General features: G+C 46.7%; 1 protein-coding gene across 1 annotated transcript in view; it reads right to left on the minus strand.

Moving 5' to 3' along the window:
• Positions 1 to 4,970: 4,970 nt before the first annotated feature.
• The window catches only part of Ceacam20 (CEA cell adhesion molecule 20), a 19,414-nt gene continuing 3,327 nt past the window's right edge, over positions 4,971 to 21,057 (minus strand). Inside the window, exons 2-12 of the mRNA XM_050126361.1 lie at positions 20,111 to 20,197; positions 15,338 to 15,616; positions 14,416 to 14,697; positions 11,547 to 11,825; positions 10,816 to 11,094; positions 8,296 to 8,413; positions 7,950 to 8,074; positions 7,044 to 7,105; positions 6,685 to 6,720; positions 5,968 to 6,084; positions 4,971 to 4,985 (exon numbers count right to left, since the gene is read on the minus strand). Coding sequence (XP_049982318.1) covers positions 4,971 to 4,985; positions 5,968 to 6,084; positions 6,685 to 6,720; positions 7,044 to 7,105; positions 7,950 to 8,074; positions 8,296 to 8,413; positions 10,816 to 11,094; positions 11,547 to 11,825; positions 14,416 to 14,697; positions 15,338 to 15,616; positions 20,111 to 20,197 — 1,679 coding nt within the window. The remainder of the gene's footprint in view (positions 4,986 to 5,967; positions 6,085 to 6,684; positions 6,721 to 7,043; positions 7,106 to 7,949; positions 8,075 to 8,295; positions 8,414 to 10,815; positions 11,095 to 11,546; positions 11,826 to 14,415; positions 14,698 to 15,337; positions 15,617 to 20,110; positions 20,198 to 21,057) is intronic.

Raw genomic sequence — 21,057 nt, forward strand, 5'->3', positions numbered from 1 at the left:
TCCTTAAACGTCTTCTGGCCATTTGAGTTTCTTCTGTTGAGAGTTCTCTGTTTAGATCTGTACCCCATTTTTTTAATTGGATTATTTAGCATTTTGATGTCTAGTTTCTTGAGTTCTTTGTATATTTTGGAGATCAGCCCTCTGTTAGATGTGGGGTTGGTGAAGATCTTTTCCCATTCTGTAGGCTGCTGTTTTGTCTTAATGACCTGGTCCTTTACCTTACAGAAGCTTCTTCATTTCAGGAGGTCCCATTTATTAATTACTGCTCTCAGTGTCTGTGCTACTGGTGTTATATTTAGGAAGTAGTTTCCTGTGTCCATGCATTAAAGGCTACTTCCCACTTTCTCTTCTATCAGGTTCAATGTAACTGGATTTATGTTGAGGTCTTTGATCCATTTGGATTTGAATTTGTGCATGCAGGCATATATGAATCCATTTGTACGTGTTGACATCCAGTTATGCCAGCACCATTTGTTGAAGATGCTTTCTCTTTCCATTTAATACTTTAGCTTCTTTGTCAAAATTCAGGTGTTTAGAGGTGTGTGGATTAATATAAGAGCCTTCAATACAATTGCATTGATCCACATGTCTGTTTTTATGCCAATACCAAGCTGTTTTTTATTACTATAGCTCTATAGTAGAGCTTGAAGTCAGGGATGGTTAGGTTCCTTTATTGTACATGACTGTTTTTGACTATCCTGGATTTTCATTTTTCCATATGAAGTTGAGTATTGTTCTTTTGAGGTCTGTGTAGAATCATGTTGGAATTTTGATGGGAATTGCATTGAATCTGTAGATTGATTTAGGTAAGATTGCCATTTTTACTATGTTGACCTTACTTATCATCCAAGAGCATGGAAGATCTTTCAATTTTTTAATATCTTCTTCAATTTCTTTCTTTAAGGACTTAAAGCTCTTGTCATAAGGTATTTTTTTGTTAGAGTTACTCCAAGATATTTTATGTTATTTGTGGCTATTGTAAAGGGCACTGTTTCTCTGATTTCTTTCTCGTCCTGTTTATCATTTGTATATAGTACATTTATATATAGTGATTTTTTTTGAGTTGTGACTCAACTCTTATTTAATACATATTGTATTTGGAACTTGGATTCAACTCTTTTTTTGGTATTTTGAGACAGGATTTCTCTGTAGCTTTGGTGCCTGTCCTGGAACTAGCTCTTGTAGACCAGGCTGGCCTCGAACTCACAAAGATCCACCTGCCTCTGCCTCCCAAGTGCTGGAATTAAAGGCGTGCACAACCAATGCCCGGCATTGGATTCAATTCTTGTTTTAAAATTAGATCTAGGGCTAGAGAGATGGCTCTGTTATGAAAGGCATGGCTCACAACAAAAATAGGTCTACTAAGAAAATAGATGTTTTTAAATAACGATCATGTGATTTGCCTCCATCTTGGCTGATGACCTCATTAGGATGGAAGCAAACTTGTGAATGGCAGCCATATTACTAAACTTAAGAAAGGATACATGCCATATGATGTCATCTTGATTAGGTGATCACATGGCATAAACCAACTAAAGCAGCACCTATTACACTTCTTAGTTCTACTGAGCTCTTGTATCATTCATTATCTTTGTATCTTCTTTTCAGACTCACAAAGAAACAACAGGTCTCCAAAATATTTTGGATTAGTATGAACTTTTGTATGATAAATTCCAAAGGTTATGAATGTCTGCTCAAAGAACAAAAACTGATTTAGAGATTTATATCTAGCTGCTTATGTCCTTGCTAATATTCAACAACAGGCTTCTAGGAAATTTTAAATAAGAAACAACATACATTTGATAAATAATAAATACTTAATAAATAAAGTTTATAAATTTATAAAGTTATAAAAATATGCTCAGGTTAACAGAAATTGGCTTAGGTATGTATGTCTAACCACTTATGTCCTTGATAACTCCTCAAAACCAAGCTCGCCAGTCGGTGGAGCTATTCGGGGAGGTTTAGGTGGCACAGAGTGAGCATAGGAAGCATGTCACCAAGGAAGGGATTTGAGAGTGAAAACTACGCACCATTTCTGGGACCTGAAACTTTCACCCAATGAACATGATGTGGCACAGAGGATGGGGTACATGTGATTGTGTGTGAGTTTCTGGCATAATGAGAAAGTAGCGTGGTTAGTAGTAGGGTATTCATTACAATGCATGATGGTTTGGTCCCCAATACTAAAATGTGATGACTAGTTTGATGTCAACAGGACACAAGCTAGAATCATCTGGGAAGAAGAAACCTCAATTAGGAAAATGCCCCCATCAGATTGGCAGCAGGGCAAGCCTCTGCTACATTTTCTTGATTCATGATTGCAATGGGGTTGGTTGACCTGGATGATTTGTTTGTTTGTTTGCTTGTTTGTTTGGTTGGTTGGTTGGTTGGTTTTTCAAGACAGGGTTTCTCTGTGTAGCCCTAGCTGCTCAAGAAGTCGCTCTGTAGACCAGGCTGGCCTTGAACTCAGAGATCTGCCTGCCTCTGCCTCCTGGGTACTGGGGTTAAAGGCGTGTGCCACCACCAAACCAGGGTATTATTAGAAAACAGGATGAACAAGCCATAAGAAACCAGCCATGAGAAGCACGTTAGTGAGCAGCCTTCCTCATGGCCTCTGCATCTGCGCCTGCCCCCCAGGTTCCTGCCTTGAGTTCCTGTCCTGACTTCTCTGGATGATGGACTCCACGTTGTAAGCTGAAACAAACCCTTTCCTTCCCACACTATTCTGTTGTTGTTGCAGCAATAGAAATCCAAGACATACTCTAAAGAAAAAAATTACTCGTTGCTGTTTTTTTTTAATATTGTTTTATTTACCTGTGTACACACATGCATGTGGGGCCTTTCTGAGGCCAGAAGTTGGATCCTCTAGAGCTGGAGTTGCAGGAAGTTGGGAGCCACTGACATGTGTATGGGAACTGAACTGGGGTCCTCTGGAAGAGCAGTATGCATCTTAGGCAGCGAGATGTCTCTCCGGCGCCTTCATCACTTGCTGAATGTGTGCTACCAGGTGCTGAGCCCAGACTCGTGCCTGTCAGCCAGGAGCTTGACCATTTTTGTTTTTGTTTTTAAAGACCTCTTTAGAGGTGGGTGTGGTCATGTGCCTTTAATCCCAGAAGAGGTATAAGGAGTTCTGTGAGTTGAGGGTTATCCTGGTTTCCATAGAGAGTTCCAGACCAGCCAGGGCTACGTATTGAGACACAGTCTCAAGAAAAAGGATATACTTTTTATTTTATTAATTTTTATCTATATGTATCCAGGTGCCCGCAGAGGCCAGAAGAGGGTATTGGATCCCTTGAAGCTGGAGTTAGAGTAGGTTTTAAGTCTCCCCACACGAGTTCTGGGAACTGAACACACGTCGTCTGGAAGAACCACAAGTTCCATTAACCACTGAGCCATCTCCCCTACCCAGCTCTGTTGCTTTAAATGAAGTGTGAGCCAAAGGCTAAGATTTGGTGGACTCCAGTGTCCAGAGCCTGACCCAGTCAGGTAATCATGAGGTCTGCAAAGATGGCATAGCAGTAGCTAGATTCTAACGTGCACGTTCAAGGGCGTGGAGCATGTGACCCAGGATGGTTTGTCTAAATCTTCCAGAAAAAAAGGAGTGTGGTGTCCATTAGGTTGACGGGTTAATCTTGCAGTAAAGGCTGAGGTTTGGGTTTGTCAGCTTCAATTAGACAAAGGAGAAAGTGACTTCTGTTAAGTCTACAATCTGGTCTACTTGACTTACAGTCTGAAACCCACACATCCTGGGATGTTCCCCTACCCTCAGAAACTCCTGTTCTGTTCCGCTATAGTCATGATAGTGCCTCCAGGAGTGAACTGTGGACCTGCCTGCGGTGCTAGACAGACTCTGAGGCAGCCCACAGTTCCCCACCTCTGGGCCTTGGCGCCTTTATATGATTCCCAGGCCTGACGAAGGAACCTTGATAAAACAAACAGGACAAAGACCGGGGATGTGGGTGGTTCCGTGGCTATTGCAATCTGTCCTGTGAGATCGTGACTTCTACTTGACTTTGAAAAAAACACGAACCAGTGCTGTAAGCTGCCCACAGAGAGGAACACATAGAAAAAGGCTGAAGGTTACTTGACAATCAGTAAGAAACCAAGGCAGTGCTAGTTTGAAAATGGATCCTCCCTAAGTGGAGCCCCACTTGAAACCTCAGTGGTCCCCAGCACCTCCATTCCAGCCTTGCAGGAAGCCAAGGTGGATGATGCTGGACCATAGGGAGGTGACAAATATGTGCTATCTTGAGCTGCTCAGTCAAGGTGACTTCACTGAGGTGACTGATAGAGAAAGCACCCCCAGGAGGCCCTTGATGCCCTTCAACTTGACACCTTCCCCCAACTCCCTTGACCTAGGTTTCTCTTCTCCTCCCTCCAGAATGTAGCAGATACTGGATCAGATGGAGGGACTCTCTCCTCCATGTGCTGGAGAGCCTGGGAAGCCTAGCCCGTCACGTTCACGGCCTTCCCTACAGCAAGAATACCATGGTGGATGGGGGGAAGCCTCCAAGGGGAGGTCCCAGAAGGAGCTTTTTCTCTAAAGACAAAGGGAATGTCCATGACTCCCCTACTTAGGCCCTGGTGGGGAGTGACTTGAGAATTCCATACATGCCTTAAATCCCAGCACTCAGGAGGCAGAGGCAGAGGCAGGCAGATTTTTGTGAGTTTGAGGCCAGCCTGGTTTACATACAGTCAGGGCTACACAGAGAAACCCTGTCTAAAAGAAAGAAAAAAAAAGGAAAAGGAAAAAAGAAAAAGAAAAAAATAGAGTTCCATTTGTGAAAGTCAAGGGCTGACTGGAGAGCTCACCAAACTGAACACAAGACAGATGAGAGATAGCATGAGCCAGTCTGATGCTCTCTACGGAGCTTGAACATAGACACACTGAAGCTTGCTTGAGCATGGTGATGCCCGTCTGTAGTCCCAGTGCTGGGAAGGACAAGGCAAGAGAAGTGCCCTAAGTTCTAGTCCTGGGACGTCTAGAGAGAAGCAGAAACATGACAGCCCGGCCTACAAAGAGTGAAACTTGCATCACTGAAGCAACGTCAAAGAAATGGGAAAGTGGGGTGAATGGGACGAGAAAGAAGAGAATGGAAGGGGAGGCGATGTGGCAGGGAGCAGCTGGGCAGAAACACGCATGCACAACTGTACACACACGCAAAGTAGCGTGGAAAACAAACATCGGGGGTAAAGTGAAATGGGAAGACAGGAATGGAGACTAGGTGTGATGGCTCACACGGGCTATCTAGCACTGGATAGGCTGAAGCAGAAGGATCGTGAGTTCAAGGCCAACATGAACTACACAGAGAGAGACCATGGAAGGAAAAAGAAGAGAGGGAGAAAGGAATTCAACGGGAACAGAACAGCGGAGTAAATGGGGAGAACCGAGAGTGCTAACAAAGGAAATAAAATGGAATTGAAAAGACTGTGTGTGTGTGTGTGTGGACGTGCACACACGCGCACATTAGTGCCCGCATAGGTGTATGCGCATGTGTGTGCATGTGTGGGTGTATGCGTGTGGAAGCTAGAGTCCACTTCAGGTTTGTTCCTCAGGAATTGTCTGCCTTTGGTATTTTGTTTTGCTTTGGTTTTATTGTTGGTGGTGGTTAGTTTTGCTTTGTTTTTGAGACAGAGCCTCCCTGGCCTGGAGCGTGTGATTAGGCAAGGCTGGCTGGCCACCAGGCCTCAAGGTTCCCACCTGTCCCTGACTCCCCAGCACTGGGATTATGAGAATGTCCCATCATGCTCAGCTCTTCTGCAGGGGCTGGGGCTTGAACTCGGGTCCTCACTCTTACATGACAAGCACTTTACCAGCTGAGCTATCTTCTCAGTCCTTAGAATGGAGATGGTTCTCAAAGAAAATCTCTGTTGGACGTTTATCCTACAGAGTCCTCAGCAGGGGACAAAGGTTTCTGCCAGCCCAGAGACAAAGTGACATCAGAATACATGGCATCAAATTACCTCATAATTTGATTCTGGGTTTCTTGTTGATACTGGGGGGACCAATGGCTGCTTTGGAATTGGAGTTGGGGGCAGTGGCTTCCTGGAACGTTCAGGAGCTACGGAAGGTAGCTGCTTCTGCAAGTAAGCAAAGAAGTCAGGTGGGACCCATAGTCACAGATGAACTGGAAGACGGCAACCTATACTCCTCAAAGACCCAGAGAGGCTGGGTGTGGTGGCGCACATCTTTAATCCCAATACTCAAGAGGCAGAGGCAGGAAGATCTCTGTGAGCTCAAGGCTAGCCTGGTCTACATAGCAAGTTCCAGGGCAACTATAGTTACATAATAGAGAGACCCTATGTGAAAAGAAAGGGGGGAGAGAGGATGGGATACACCCAGCTCAGGGTCCTACAGACAACTGCAATGGAAGAAGAGCTGGAACCCCAACTGCTGCTTTTCCGTAAGGTGTTCTCTCTCCCTCCCCCATCTCCATCTCTCTCCCCAGTCTTCCACCGCCCTCCCTTGCCACTTCCTCCCACCCATCATGTGCCTGGCTAGCCCCAAGGCCTGCTGGAAGGGGTGACTCGGACACAGAGCCCTGTGAGGCAGTGGGCCATGATCTCCCCGTCCCTGGGATTGTACTGCAGTGAGTCACCTCTCAGCCTTGATGAGCATAAAATCCTCTGGTCACATTTCCCCCACGGTTTCTATAACTGGATGCACCAGGTCCAACCTACCTCATAGTCCTGCTCCGGGGAGACAGACGGCAGCACCTGGGGGAGAGGAGTTGGGAAGAAGTCAGAAGCTGGGGGTGTGGCTCAGCAGTCAAGAACTTTCTAGAATCCCCCAGTGAGGTGCTGGGGGCGTGGCGCAGTGGTAGAAGCTAGTTTAGCATGCTGAAGCCTGAGTTCAACACCTAGCAAAACATAAAGATGAGAGACAGACAGACAGACAGACAGACAGACAGACAGACAGAGGGGGAAGAGGGAGAGAGAGTCTCTGGCTATGGCAGCCTCTCATCCTAAAAGGTAGACACCCCGGCGGGACCAGTCACAAAGCACGGGAGCAGTGACAGTGTTGGGGGAAACTCACCCACCTCTTGGCCAATGGCCATCCACCGGGGCTTCGGCTCATTGTCGTACTCGGTCTTTGGCTTGTCTAGAGAAAGCAAACACAGACCGGAGTGAAAGTGAGGCCAACATAGAGAAGGTGCTGGTTTTTTTGGAACTCCCCCTCTTCCCCATCATATCTCAGGCAAGACTAATGAGCCCACTGAGTGACAGGAAGAGAGGAAGTCATCTTGGCTGTGTTCATGAGCCGAGTGTGGATTGCCAAGACCTCACTCTTTACCCTCTGTCATCCTGTTTCCTGTCTGTAAAATGGAGTAGGGACCCGGGCGTGTAGGTTCTGGCCTTTAATTCTAGCTACTCTTAAGACTGACGCATGAGGAACACAGTTTAGGGTCTTTCTGGGCCCCAAGAGACTTCAAGGCTACATGGGCAACTCGAAAGACCCTGTTTCAAGGTAAAGAAATTTTTAAAAAAGGAAAAAGTATGCCCTGCATGGTGGCACCCATTTTAGTACCACCACAGGGGGATTGCTGTGAATTCAAGGCCAGCCTGGTTTACAGAGTAAGTTTCAGGACAGCCAGGGCTACATTGTGAGGCCCTGTCTCAAAACTACACACACACACACACACACACACACACACACACACAAAATAACAACAAAAAAAATAAATAAAACCCTAAAACATAGAAAATAATCACGGGCTCAGAACTCACCTGGAATTTACTACAAATGTACTAAGCAGGATAAGGAACTGAGCGACAGAGCCCTTATTTAGCATATACAGGCTACGGTTCCACCCCCAGTATAATAAGAGAGACAAGAACAAGGGGGAGGAAGAGAAAGAGAGAACATTTAAAACAAAGAAGGACAGTTTAGGATGGAAACAACGCATCGCAGGTAGAGCACAGTGCTCCTGGGACCCAACAGTCACCTGGGGCTAAGCCAGGAGAGTCCGAGGCTCCCAACATCACTGCCATGGAGTCATTGCATCTGGACTCTGGGGGTCTCTGTGTCATGGTCCTGAGGGTAGTATCACTGTCTGGTCTCTTGCGGGTCCTGAAAGGTCAAATCTCTTACGATCTCCCAGTGTGGGTTCTTGCCTGTTTCCACGGGTGCTGTCTACACCCCCACGCCCATCCCCTCATCCCGTCCCATCTGCTCTTGGGCAGTGACCCCAAATACCCTGAATTCTCAGGGTGCTTGGACAGGACTCAAGACCACGACAGCAGCCATGCCTCTCTTTCCCGCGGCTGGCCCCAACGCCCCTTGCTTATTACCATCTGTCCTTCCGGCTGTAGAGGAAATAGGCCAATCCTATCACCAAAGCAATGGCAGCCAGGATCCCGACGACAATGCCAGCAATGGCTCCAGGAGATAGAGAGGATGATGGAGGACCTCCGCAGAGAGAGAAAGACTAAGCTTAGCATGCTCTTCTCCCTATCCCCAGCTCCATTCCAGAGTTCCTGGATTTATCTTCACTAAATTTGAGTATGTTGTTTTCCAGCCCCTGGGACCCAGCAATTGGTAGTGTGAATGGCATCCTCCCTAGAGTACGATGGCTTGGGTTCGAATCTCCCAGTCGTGTGACTTTGGGCACACTGCTCAACCTCTCTGTGCACCAACTGTGTCTCCTGTATACAGGGGAAAGAGGGCCTCTTCTGTAGGGTTGCTGGAAAGATTAAACATGTTAGTTAAATATCTTATGTAGAGTAAAGGCCCTGGAGTCCTAGGAAGAGATCAGTAAATGAGTGTGTGTTGGTGGAACTGGTTATGTAGATGATTAGGGCATGGACCAGGGAAAAAGATTATGGCAACATAAACCTGGCTCCCCCTCAGATAAGGCCCCTTGACTCTCCGGGGCAGTGTGATCCTGTGCAAACCAGTATTCTCTTATTGGCAATGAGGAAAGTGGTACCCACTACACAGGTGTCTCAAGGATGAAAGGAGACCATAGCTGGTCATGCCTCACATGGAGCAGATGTCTCGTAAATGGCCTGATATTTGCCCATCCACTTCTATCTCAGCCTTTCTCAGAAGGATAAGGGCCCAGGGTTTGAGAAAGTGGTCCCATTTTTGGAACTTCCTGGGACCTCTGCCTGCCTGCCTGTCTGTCTGTCTGTCTGTGTCTCCATACGTGTGTGTGTGTGTGTGTGTGTGTGTGTGTAGACCTGTTTCAAACTCACTGCTATTGATTAACATCCCTAGCCCCTCACTAGTAGGTTCCAAGACACGCCCTAGCCCAGAAATGTCCTTAAACTTGGAGGCCTTTGCCTCCCAAGTAACTGGTACTGCATGCCTGAACTAAGCCTCTAGAAAATCCTTTTTAAAGATTTGTTTTTATTATTTTAAGAACTGCGCACATGTCTCTGTGCAAATGTGTATGTGTTCATGTGAGTACAGGTGTCCTCAGAGGCCTGAAGCCTTGGGTCTCATGGGGCTGGAGGGGCAGGCAGCTGTGAGCCATCTGATGTGGGTGCTGAAAGCAAGCTCAGGTCCCCCACCAGAGCAGGCAGCGCTTTTGACTTCTGAGCCATCTCTCCAGGTCACTGAAGTGCTTTCGCCCAGAAGTCTGGTGCAGCAATGAGACTAGTACCTAATCTACTAACGCTATAGACCTTTGAGATCAAGCAGGATTGTGCATGAAACTTCTAGAACATTCGAAGATACACTTGTGCACTCATGAACTTATACACACACACACACACACACACACAAATAAAATAAGAAAAGAACTCAAGGGCTGGAGAGGTGGCTCAGAGGTTAAGAGCACTGGCTGCTCTTTCAGAGGTCCTGAGTTCAATTCCCAGCAACCGCATGGTGGCTCACAACCATCTGTAATGAGATCTGGCGCCCTCCTCTGGCCTGCAGGCATACGACATAATGAATAAATAAATCTTTATTAAAAAAAAAAAGAACTCAAGCGAAAATGCAGGGTTTCTCTACCAGGCATATCTAGTTATTGGCATAACATATTAATACTATCACCATATTAACTGCTGGCCCCATCACCTCACTCAACCCCCGCCCCTACACACACACAGGCTTTATTCAAGATTCGTTGTCTCTCTAAACAGTTCAAGAATGCAGCCATCATAGACAGGGGTGGTGATGCACCCCTGTTTTCCTAGCACTGAAGAGGCTGGCGTAGGACGGTCAGAAGTTGGGGGCCATACATCAGGTGTGGTGGTGCACATCTTTAATCCCAGCCAGGCCTTGGGAGGCAGAGACAGCTGGGTCTACATTCCAGGCCAGCCAAGGGCTATGTAGTAAAACTCTGCCTCAAAAATAAGTCTAGGGTCAGCCTGGGCTACACAGAGAGAACCTGTCAAACAAAAGGTAGCATCATGACACTGGGGGGATGGCTCAGTGATCAAGAGCACATACTGTTTTTGAAGACACTCCAACCTCAATTCCCCAGTATCCATGTCTGGCATCTCACAACTGCCCATCACTCCAGCTTCCGGGATCTGATGCCCCCTTCTGGCCTCTTAGGGTATGTGCATTCATGAGCACATACCCACACAGCAACACATGCACATAAAGATTTAAAGGATTTTTAAGAAATACCACAAACCCATCTACAGGTGAGAAAAAAAAAAAAGGCTTAAACAGTTCAGAGAGGCTACACAGTACAAATCCAGGCGATCTGGGCATGAGGTGTGGGATTCCCTGGTTCTGCATTGAAAATCTAACTAGCCACTGTCATACTTCAGCCGTGCTAGGGGGAGGCTGGGTGGATAGAGCCACATGGGGAAAGAACATATGGATTCCAGAACAACGGAGCAGGAACAACTCACCCACCACCTTGACCAGGACAGAGGCGGACCGGGCCAGGCAGGTGATAAGGTTGGAAGCCGTGCAGCTGTAGATGCCCTCATGCTCCCAGCTCAGAGCCTCTATGCTCAGCTGCTCCCCAGTGTGCACTGCGGAGGAGTGCTCGTGGGTCCAGTGATACCTGGCATCAGGATTGGAGTCAGCCCAGCAATGCAGGGTCAGGCTGGAGTTGAGCATCGCCTGGATGGTGCTGGCCTCTCCAGATGCTGACCCCGGGGCGATGTCCACTCGGTCAGGACCATCTGCAAAGTAAGACACCGTGAGTGTTCGGGCCCACAGGCAAAGTGACCAGATTTGTCCTCTCCTGCTTTTCTTTTTTGCTTTGCTTATTTCTGTTTTGCCTTTGGGGTTTGTTGTTTATCTGGGGCCTTTTGGTTTCTTGTTTTTTGTTTGTTTTCAGAAGAAGTCTCAAGTAGCCAAGGCTAGTCTCAAACTCACTATGTAGCCAAGGATGATCTTAAACTCCTGTTCCTCCAGCCCCTCCCCCCGTTTGTTGTTGCTTTTATCCATTTATCCTTCCAGATCCTGGCTGACCTCAAACTTGCAAAACTCTTGTCTCAGCCTCTCAAGTGCTGGGATTATAGGTGTTACACTGTTGTACCCAGGAAGAAGGGACTCCTTAAAGAAGGAGGGGCGGGGGAGGGATGGGAGAGGAAGGCAAGGAGGAAGAGAAGGCCCAGGTCCCACCACTCACAGTTGATGGCAAGCCTCAGGGGAGCACTGCGAGCGCGGCCACCCCAGTTCCACACCTCACACTCATAGGGCCCCGTGTCGTCCCTCTGGAGGCCATGGATAATCAGGGTCCTGTTCTGAGATGACAACGTCAGGCGATCACTGGGCCAGAGTGGCTGACCCTTCAGAAACCACTGGACACTGGCCTCGTGGTGGCTGGTTTTGCAGGTCAGGGACACAGAGGTAGCGTTTTCCACAAGAGGCAGGATTGGGAGCTCGATACTGGGTGCAGTTAATTTTTCTGGAAACACATGGAGATACAGGTTCAGAATCAAGGATGTGTCCCAAGTCTACGTTAGCCAGGAGTGGTGCACGCTTTAATCTCAACACTTCGTGGGGCACAGCTGTCTCTGTGAGTTCAAGGCCATCCTAGTCAGCACAGACAATCACAGGCAAGTCAGTCAGGGCCGTATAGTGAAGCCATGTCTCAAGACAGCAACAAAACCAAAAGCGACCCTGCATTTTTAAGGTGTGTGTGTGTGTGTGTGTGTGTGTGTGTGTGTGTGTGTGTGTGTTTGGTACAGGGCCATATAGTATGGGGGGCAGAAATGTAGTGTGGTTTGGGGGGGGGATGTGGGATTGGGGTATGCTGGAGGGAGGGGGTGCTGATTTTGTGCCTGCTCTATGTGTTGTGTTATGTGTGAGTTGTGAATGTAAACTATATGAGCAGAACACACATGCACTTTGTGTTACATACACACACATGTATCTGAATTTGTGTTCTATATCTGTAATAGTGTATATATTATGGTACATAGTGGTTCCTTATATGCTTTATGGAAAACTGTTGTGTGTGGCATATATATGTATATTGTCTGGGTCTGTATATTTTTTGTTTTTTACTATCAAGAATTCAACCTAGGGCCTCCTAAATTCTAAACAAATGGTCTTCCACCCAGTCCCAAGCCCCAGCCCCTCACTGGGGGATTCTAGGCAGGAGCTCTACCACTGAGCCAAACCCCAGCCCCTCACTGGGGGATTCTAGGCAGGGGCTCTACCACTGGGCCACACCCCAGCCCCTCACTGGGGGATTCTAGGCAGACATCCTATCACAGAGCACCATGTTCATTGGTATTCTGAGACAGGATCTCACTAAGTTACACATACTGACCTTAAACTCTCTCTGTAGCCTTGAACTTATTGGTTTATTTGGGTGGTGAGATGGCTTACCTTCTTCCAAGCCTGATGACCTCAGTTGGAGTCCAGGACCCAAATAGTGAGTGGAAGGAGCCAAACTGTCCTCTGACCCACAGTCACTCTCTGGTATACGCATATCCACTCTCCCACACGGTCAGTCAGTGTTACTGTGCATCTATGTGTACACGCGTGGTGGGGCACATGCCCTGGAGTTGACTCTTTCACCCTCTACATGGCTCCTGAGGATCAAGCTCATGCCCTCAAGGGTGAGCAACAAACGCTTTATGTGCTGGGCCATCTCCCTGCCAATTCTTGAATTTACAATCCCCCTGCCTCAGTTTCCCAAATACCTGGAATTACAGATTAATCTGTATGTATACGTTGTGTCAACTGTATGTGCACGGAGGGTGTAGAATAGATTTATACTGATTTTTTTTGGGGGGGGAGTGGGTTGAGACAGAATCTCTCTTTTATGTAGTCCTGACTGTCCTAAAACTCACTCTATAGACCAGGCTGGCCTCAGACTCATAGATATCCACCTGCCTCTGCCTCCTGCATGCCAGGATTAAAGGTGTGCACCACCATGCTCTGCTGGTTTATATATTTTCTGTTGTATGTCTTAAGTGTCTGTGATGTGAGTGGTTATGATCTGGGGTGGGTGCTGAGTCTGTGATGTACATGTCGTGTGTATGTTTATGTTTTATGTGTGTCATGAGCTGCCATATTTACTGCATATATGTTGTATGTGATATATGTGTATCTGTGTGGTGTACATGCTTATTATACATGTATCATAAATATAAGTGACTAGGGCTGGAGAGATAACTCAATGGTTAAAAGCACTGGCTGCTCTTGCAGAGAATCTGGGTCTGATCCCTGGTACCCACATGGCAGCTCACGTCCGTATTTAACTCCAGTACTAAGGGATCTGGTGCCCCCTTCTGGCCTCTACAGGCACTGCATGTGCATAGTGCAAATCCAGGCAGGCAATACATCCACACACAAAAAATAAAATAAAATCTTTGAGAAAAATACATGTGTATTGGTTGTATATATGCTATGGGTCAGTGTCTACAGTGTGGTGTCTGTGTGTGTGTGTGCGCGCGTGCATGCATTGTGTGTGTGTCTGATGAGCATGCTCTGTACTTTGCATTGAGCACTGCATGCATTTGTGTCTTGTGTGTTATATGCCTGAGGTGTTGTGCTCTGTGTATGTGTTGTGTGTAAGTTGTGTGTGTGCAAGTAGCCTGTGCACATAATCATTCTTCCAGGGTAAGTGGACTGAGGGCTGTGCCAGCATCTGTCTGTACAGACACACAACTCCTTCCTAAGCAAAGAATCAAACCATGGACATGAAGAGTCAAGAAGGTGTTGAAGACATGCCAAGCTGATGCTGTGACCTTCCCTGTGGTAAGAGCCCTGCTCCGTCACCAGCCAAATGAAAGTCACCTGTCCTCAGCTTCCTCCTCAAATACTGAGGTGCGCATTTGCATGGTGACTTGACTCTGGTGTTTCCTTGAGAATTTGACAACTGATTGTTTCTTTAAAACATTACCCACACCCAAGGTGCAATTCCACACCCACCCTGGTAATCACAGAATGTCCCCACATCCCAGATTAAGTCTCTGGACCCTTGTAAAACCTCGCCTTCCAGTCCCCCAAAGAAGCAAAGAGAACCAGGAAATAATACTCACGAAGCACTTGGACTTTGACAACACCCAGGCGGGACAGCTGGGTGACACTGTTGGACACCAGGCACCTGTACATGCCTTCATGTTCCTTGGACACAGCCTTGATGGTGAATGTCCCCATGGTGGGAGGCTGGATGGAGTCAGTGGGGAGATACCAGGTATAGTCAGAGGCAGGGCGAGACTGCGTTTTCACCCTGAAGTTCACAGCTTGGCCTTCTAGCACCTCAACCACATCCCCAGCCTCTACACCTGAGTCCAGCTTGATTGTTACAGGGTCAGGACCATCTGGGAGGGTGGAAACAAGCATGGTCTGTGTTAGAATGAGCAGCAGATCACTTCTGGGGGTACTGTAAGTACAGCTTCCTTTTCCAATCCACTGCAAGGAAGATATGGATCTGCTGGAGGTGGGTATCGTGTTGGAGGTGGGGATCTGCTGGAGGTGGGCATCCTGGTGGAGGGGATCTGATGGAGGTGGGGATCTGATGGAGGTGGTTTTGTTATAGAAGTACTGTTTAGAACTCAAGTTTTAATCCACTACATTGGATTTTTTTTTTTTTTTTTTTTTTTTTTTTTTGGTTTTTCGAGACAGGGTTTCTCTGTGGCTTTGGAGCCTGTCCTGGAACTAGCTCTGTAGACCAGGCTGGTCTCGAACTCACAGAGATCCGCCTGCCACTGCCTCCCAATACATTGGATATTTCTAATGGAATCCAAATGTGAATATCAGTTTCTTGTTTAAAGTCTACATTTGATTTCTGTCCTATGTGATTGTGACTGGGATCAAATCCAGGGCCTCATTAGTGCTAGACAAGGACTTTAATTCTACACTTCACTTTCTTACATAAATCTATGGGCCAGCATTTTAAACCAGGAATGCGGTACCAAGGAAGTAAGTGTCAGCCACGGGTAAAGGGAGCTGGAGACTCACAGTTCACATCCAGCAAGACAGTGTCGCTGCTCTGGCCCTCAAAGCCATTCTGCACTTCACACTGGTAGGACCCCGAGTCCTTTCGCTGGACAACGAGGATGGTGAGGTTCTTGTGATCCGCAGACAGCTTCACATGCTCATTTGACGCTAGTGGGGAGTTGTTGGAGGTCCAGTGGATGGTGACATTATCATCGTCAGTGTGACAGTAGAATGTCACCATGTCCCTCAGCTCTACGACAGTGCTCTGGCTGACTGACAGCGTGGGCTTGGCCAGTGAAACTGAGGACAGCAAAAACAAGAAGCAATAACAACACCACAGAGACACGTACTTAGAACAAATCACAAAAGATCTGATGAGACCAGAAAGGACTAGAATAGTCAAAAGAATATTCTGGATCTCTTTACATCATGATCTTTATGTCATAAATCCTTTCTCCCTTCAATTGGTACAGTCACAAGGAAAGTAACTGAGGCTGAAGAGATGCCCTTGCAGAGGACCCAAGTTTGTTTCCCAGCACCCATGTTGGGCAGCTCACAACCACCAGGAACTCCATTTCCAGGGGATCTGCTATCTGGATGCCACAGGTGTACACACACACATAAAAATAAATCTTAAATATAAATATAACTAATAAACAAAGCCAGTCTATATTGATACAAAAAGAGAATCAAAATTTTTTGTTTTGTTTTTCAAGACAGGGTTTCTCTGTGTAGTTCTGGGTGACCTGGAACTTGCTATGTAGAGCAGGCTGGCCTCTAACTCAGAGATCCTCCTGCCTCTGCTTCCTGCTGGGATTAAAAGTGTGCATCACCACCGCCCAGTAAGAATCAAATTTTTAACAACAGCAAGGGTCCCTTTCTATCTCTTAGCCACCACTGCCTTGCCCACAGCCATGACAGCTACAGTCCGCCCCTTTACTGCTGCCTTCAACACAACTGACTACATGCTCCCTCACCAGAGCTTAGCGAGGGCAATCAGCACATCTCCTCTTAGCACCATGGACACTGCCCCAGTTAACATCAGCTGTCGACTTGACACAGACTACAGTCATCTGCAAAGAGTCTTAATTGAGTCATTGTCTGTTTCAGGTTGGTCTATGGATAAAGTCTGTGGGGATTATCTTGGTTCTTTTAATTGGCACAGGAGGGCACAGCCCACTGTGGGTGGCACCATTCCCTAGGCAGGTGGTGCTGGGCTATATGAGAAAGCGAGCTAAGCACAGACCTGTGAGCGAGCCAACAAGCAGCATTCCTCCTTAACTGAGTTCCCCAGTCAGAATAGTGCACAGAATCCCTTGGATCCTGCCTTCAGTTTTGCACCTTGAGCTCCTGCCCTGACTTCCCTCCATGATGGACTGTGCCCTGGAAGTGGAAGATGAAATAAACCCTTTCCTCCCCTATACTGCATTTGGCATTTGTCCAAAGTGTTTTAGCACGGCAACAGAAAGGAAACTCGAATAGGCATGAAACCCAGAGGGAGGACCCTATGTTTTATGACAACTTGATACAAGCTAGAGTCACTTGGGAAGAAGGAAACTCAATTGAGAAAATAGCCCTAGCAGACTAGCCTGTGGGCAAGCCTGTGCTATGTTTTCTTGGTTGATGATTGATGTAGGGGAAGGGTCAGCTCACTACAGGTGGTGTCTTCCCCGGGCAGATGGTCCTGAAGTTTGTATGAAAGCAGGTTGAGCAGACCTGGGGAGGCAACCTTTAATCCCAGCACTCAGGAGGCAGGAGGCAGAAACAGGCGGATCACTGTGAGTTTGAGGCCAGCTTGGTCTACAGAGTTCCAGGACAAGCTCCAATGTTACAGAGAAACCTTGTTTTAAACAAAAATCTTTTGGTTACAGTGTCTTATCACAGCAATAAAACCCCTAACTAGTTTAGGATCATGGAATATTGCTGACCAGACCATGACATTGACCCGACAATGACCATGTCATTGACAGCCCTGACCATGTTTGGGTGGAGGATTTGTAAGGACTTTGGAACTTTGGGATAGAAAAGCCATTGATTGCACAGAGTTTAATAACCATTTGTGGAAACTTAGAAGGCAATGCTGAGAGCAGAGAAGTCAGACCTTTGGCATTTGAGAGGGAAGATTTAAAAGTCCCCTAGAGATTCTATCAGAGTCAATTAATATTTTAATTAAGAACTACTCAGGTGAAGCCTTTGCTTTGCTGGGTGTCTCAGTTGGGGTCTCATTGCTGCAATGAAACACCACGACCAAAAGCAAGTTGGGGAGCAAAGGGTTTATTAGGCTTACACTTCAGCATTGTTGTTCATCACTGAAGGAAGCCAGGACAGGAACTCAGACAGGGCAGGAACCTGGAGGCAGGATCTGATGCAGAGGCCATGGAGGGGTGTGGCTTGCTGGCTTGCTTTCCCTGGCTTGCTCAGCCCACCTTCTTATAGAACCCAGGAGCAGCAGCCCAGGGACGGCACCACACACAATGGGCCGAACCCTCCCTGTTGATCACTAATTGAGAAAATGCCTTACAGCCTGAACTCATGGAGGCATTTCCTCAACTGAGGCTTCTTCCTCTCTGGTGATTCTAACTTATGTAGGCTGACACACAAAACCAGCCAGTGCACTGGGACCATGGGTGCTGGTAAGCTAGGGCTGAAGAATCTGCTGTGACTAAGAAGAGACCAGCATTGTTGAAGCAGAATCTTCTGGGACCTGTTTCCTTTGGGTCAGAGCACAGGAGTGCTGTAGAATAATCCTTTTGCACACTGTGAAGATGTGTTGCTCTCATTGATTTAATGAAGAGTCAACTGGCTGATAACTAGGCAGAAAGAGGTTAGGGAGAAGAGCAGACTGAGAGAAGGCTAGGAAGAAGGAGAGCAGGGTCACCAGCCAGACACAGAGCGAACAAGAGATGAACATGCCATGCTGGAAAAGGGTACCACCACGTGGTAGAATGTAGAAATAATATGTGTTAATTGAAGTTGTAAGAGTTAGTTAGTAATAAGCCTAAGCTATTAGCTGAGCATTTATAATTAATAAGTCTCAGTGTGGTTATTTGGGAGCTGGCTGGTGGGACAGAAAAGTCCATCTACAGGAGCTGTTGATCAGAGGGGTCTGAGGCTGCATCTCATGCTGGTATCTGAACTTGGTAGCATGAGAGTCACCCAGATGGTTCTGGTTTTAAAGGTCTGAGGGGTACCAGAGAGCATCTGAGGACTGGTCATTGTGCGGCAGGGCTGGAGTCCCCAAAGGGAAGCCAGGAGAGGTCACTGGTGAAGATGGAGTAAAAGCCCCAGGGGTGAAGGAGTCAAAGTCATGGCATCATGTGGCAGTGCTAAGACTCCCTGAAGAAAACCAGGGAGGAGCAACCTGTGAAAGCGCAGCCCAGTTGCAGCAGAAGACCCCAGCATTTCAGAGATGCCAGTACCATGGGACGACTGCCAAGAACAGCAGCGACATGGGGTGGAGCTGGCCTGAGCCTGGGAGATGTGCTGTGTCCGCTGTTCCCGAAGTCTTACACAAGGCTTCACACAGTTGGAATTTGGTTTAACTTTCATCTGATTGTGACCGTGCCCTGGGTTTCCCCTCTTAGAGTGAGAAAGTATATCACTTATTTCTTTTTTAATTTTTCGGGAGCCCACAGTTAAAAGAAGTTTTAGAGAGGTTATGGATATTTTGGAGAAACTTTGGATATCTTAGAGCAGTATTTCTCAACCTTCCTGACACTGTGACCCTTGACACAGTTCCTCATGCTGTGGTGACCCCAACCGTAAATTTATTTTTGTTGCTACTTCATAACTGTAATTTTGCTAGTTATGATGTATGTCCGCAGGTCAGAAGAGGGCGCCAGATCTCACTATAAATGACTGTGAGCCACCATGTGGTTGCTGGGAACTCAGAACTTCTGGAAGAGCAGCCAGTGCCCATAACCACTGAGCCATCTCTCCAGCCCGTATCTGTGTTTTCTGGTGGTCTTATGTGACCCCTGTGAAAGGGTTGTTTGATCACCTCAAAGAGGTTGTGACCCAGAGGCTGAGAAATACTGTTTTAGAGGCTTTGTATATTTTAAAGAAAGTGAACTTTTTAAAGTGTTTGGATTTTAAAAGCTTATGGGACATTTAAAGATTAGAATATGTTTTATATTATGATATTACTAATAAAATGCCATCTTGGGGACAAATGAGAAAGGAAAGGTTCTAGCTGAATAGTAACATGTGTTGTGGAATAGAGCGTTTGTTTAACTATGTAAAGGTGTGTTACATTTGTTGATGCTGCATTTGTTGAACTATGTAAAAGTGTGTTTTTGTTCCACCTTATTGGTCTAATAAAAAGCTGAACAGGCAATAGATACCATGGCAGTGGAGGGATAGGTGGGGCTAGCAGACAGAGGGGAAAGGTGAGCAGCCAGCAGAGGGCTAGGCATCCAGACACAGAGGAAGCAGGATGAAAAGTATGTAGATGAGGTAAAAGAGCCTCAGGGCAGCACATAGATTAATAAAAATTGGATTAATTTAAGTGAAAAAAAGACTAGCTAGAAACAAACTTACGCTAAGACCGAGCATTCATAATTAATAATAAGAATCCACGTTTTATTTGGTAGCTGGTTGATGGCCCAAAGAAAATGCCAGCTACAGACATGCTGTGTGACAAGTAAACAAGGGGTTAAGTGTGCCAGCTAGCTCTATTACAGCATTAGAAGCCCTAAGACACAGTGAAGACAGACGCAGGAAAGATGATCTCATTTTCTGTGCTCACGTCACAGTCTGATGTGTGTCTAAGAAGAGAACCCACAGATAACATACCTCTCCCACTTGGAGTGTTGCTAAGCAGGTCAGCAGGGCGGGTGAACTGGGCAGCCATTGGCGGGATCCATGTGGTCAGAAGTGTGACTGGAAGGGGAGAAAGGAAAAACATTGAGGGAAGGAGAGGTGGCATCACATGACTGGTTAGTCTGCATAAACCGGGAAGAAACACGCAGTGATGCTGGCCTGTAATCCCAGGACTCAAGAAACCAGACACAGAAAGATCACAAGTTTGAAGCCAGACTACCATCAATGGTAAGCCGCTGTATTGAAACAAAAATCAAACGAACAACGGCAACAAAAGCAAATCTTAGCTTGACACCTTTAATCCCAACACAAAGCAGGCAAAGGCAGGACGATCTCTGAGTTCGAGGCCACCCTGTTCTACAAAGAGAGACTCTAAACCCTAACTCCCCTGTTGTGGAATATTATTTAAAGATATGTTGTATTTGTTTATGCTGTGGAATACTTGTTTAATGATCAAAGATGTGTCGCATTCTTTTATGTTGCATTTGCTTAACTCTGTAAAGCCACATTACTTTGCCTGTCTGAAACACCTGATTGGTCTAATAAAGAGCTGAGTGGCCAATAGCTAGACCCCAGAAGGATAGGCGGGGCTGGCAGGTAGAGAGAATAAATAAGAGGAGCAAGAAAAGGAGAGGAGGATGCTAGGGGCCAGCCACCCAGCCCCACAACCAGCAATGGAGTAAGAAGAAAGACATACAGAACAGAGAAAGGTGAAAGCCCAGAGGCAGAAGGTAGATGGGATAATTTAAGAAAAGCTGGCTAGGGCTGGAGAGATGGCTCAGCGCTTAAGAGCACGGACTGCTCTTCCAAAGGTCCCGAGTTCAATTCCCAGCACCCACATGGCAGCTCACAACTGTCAGCATTTCCAATTCCAGGGGACCCGACACCCATGGCAAATCACCAATGCACATTAAATAAAT

The sequence above is a fragment of the Alexandromys fortis genome, unplaced genomic scaffold (genome assembly GCF_014885135.2).
Source record: "Alexandromys fortis isolate MF-2015 unplaced genomic scaffold, M_Fortis_MF-2015_v1.1 scaffold_240, whole genome shotgun sequence".
Classification (NCBI taxonomy): Eukaryota; Metazoa; Chordata; class Mammalia; order Rodentia; family Cricetidae; genus Alexandromys; species Alexandromys fortis.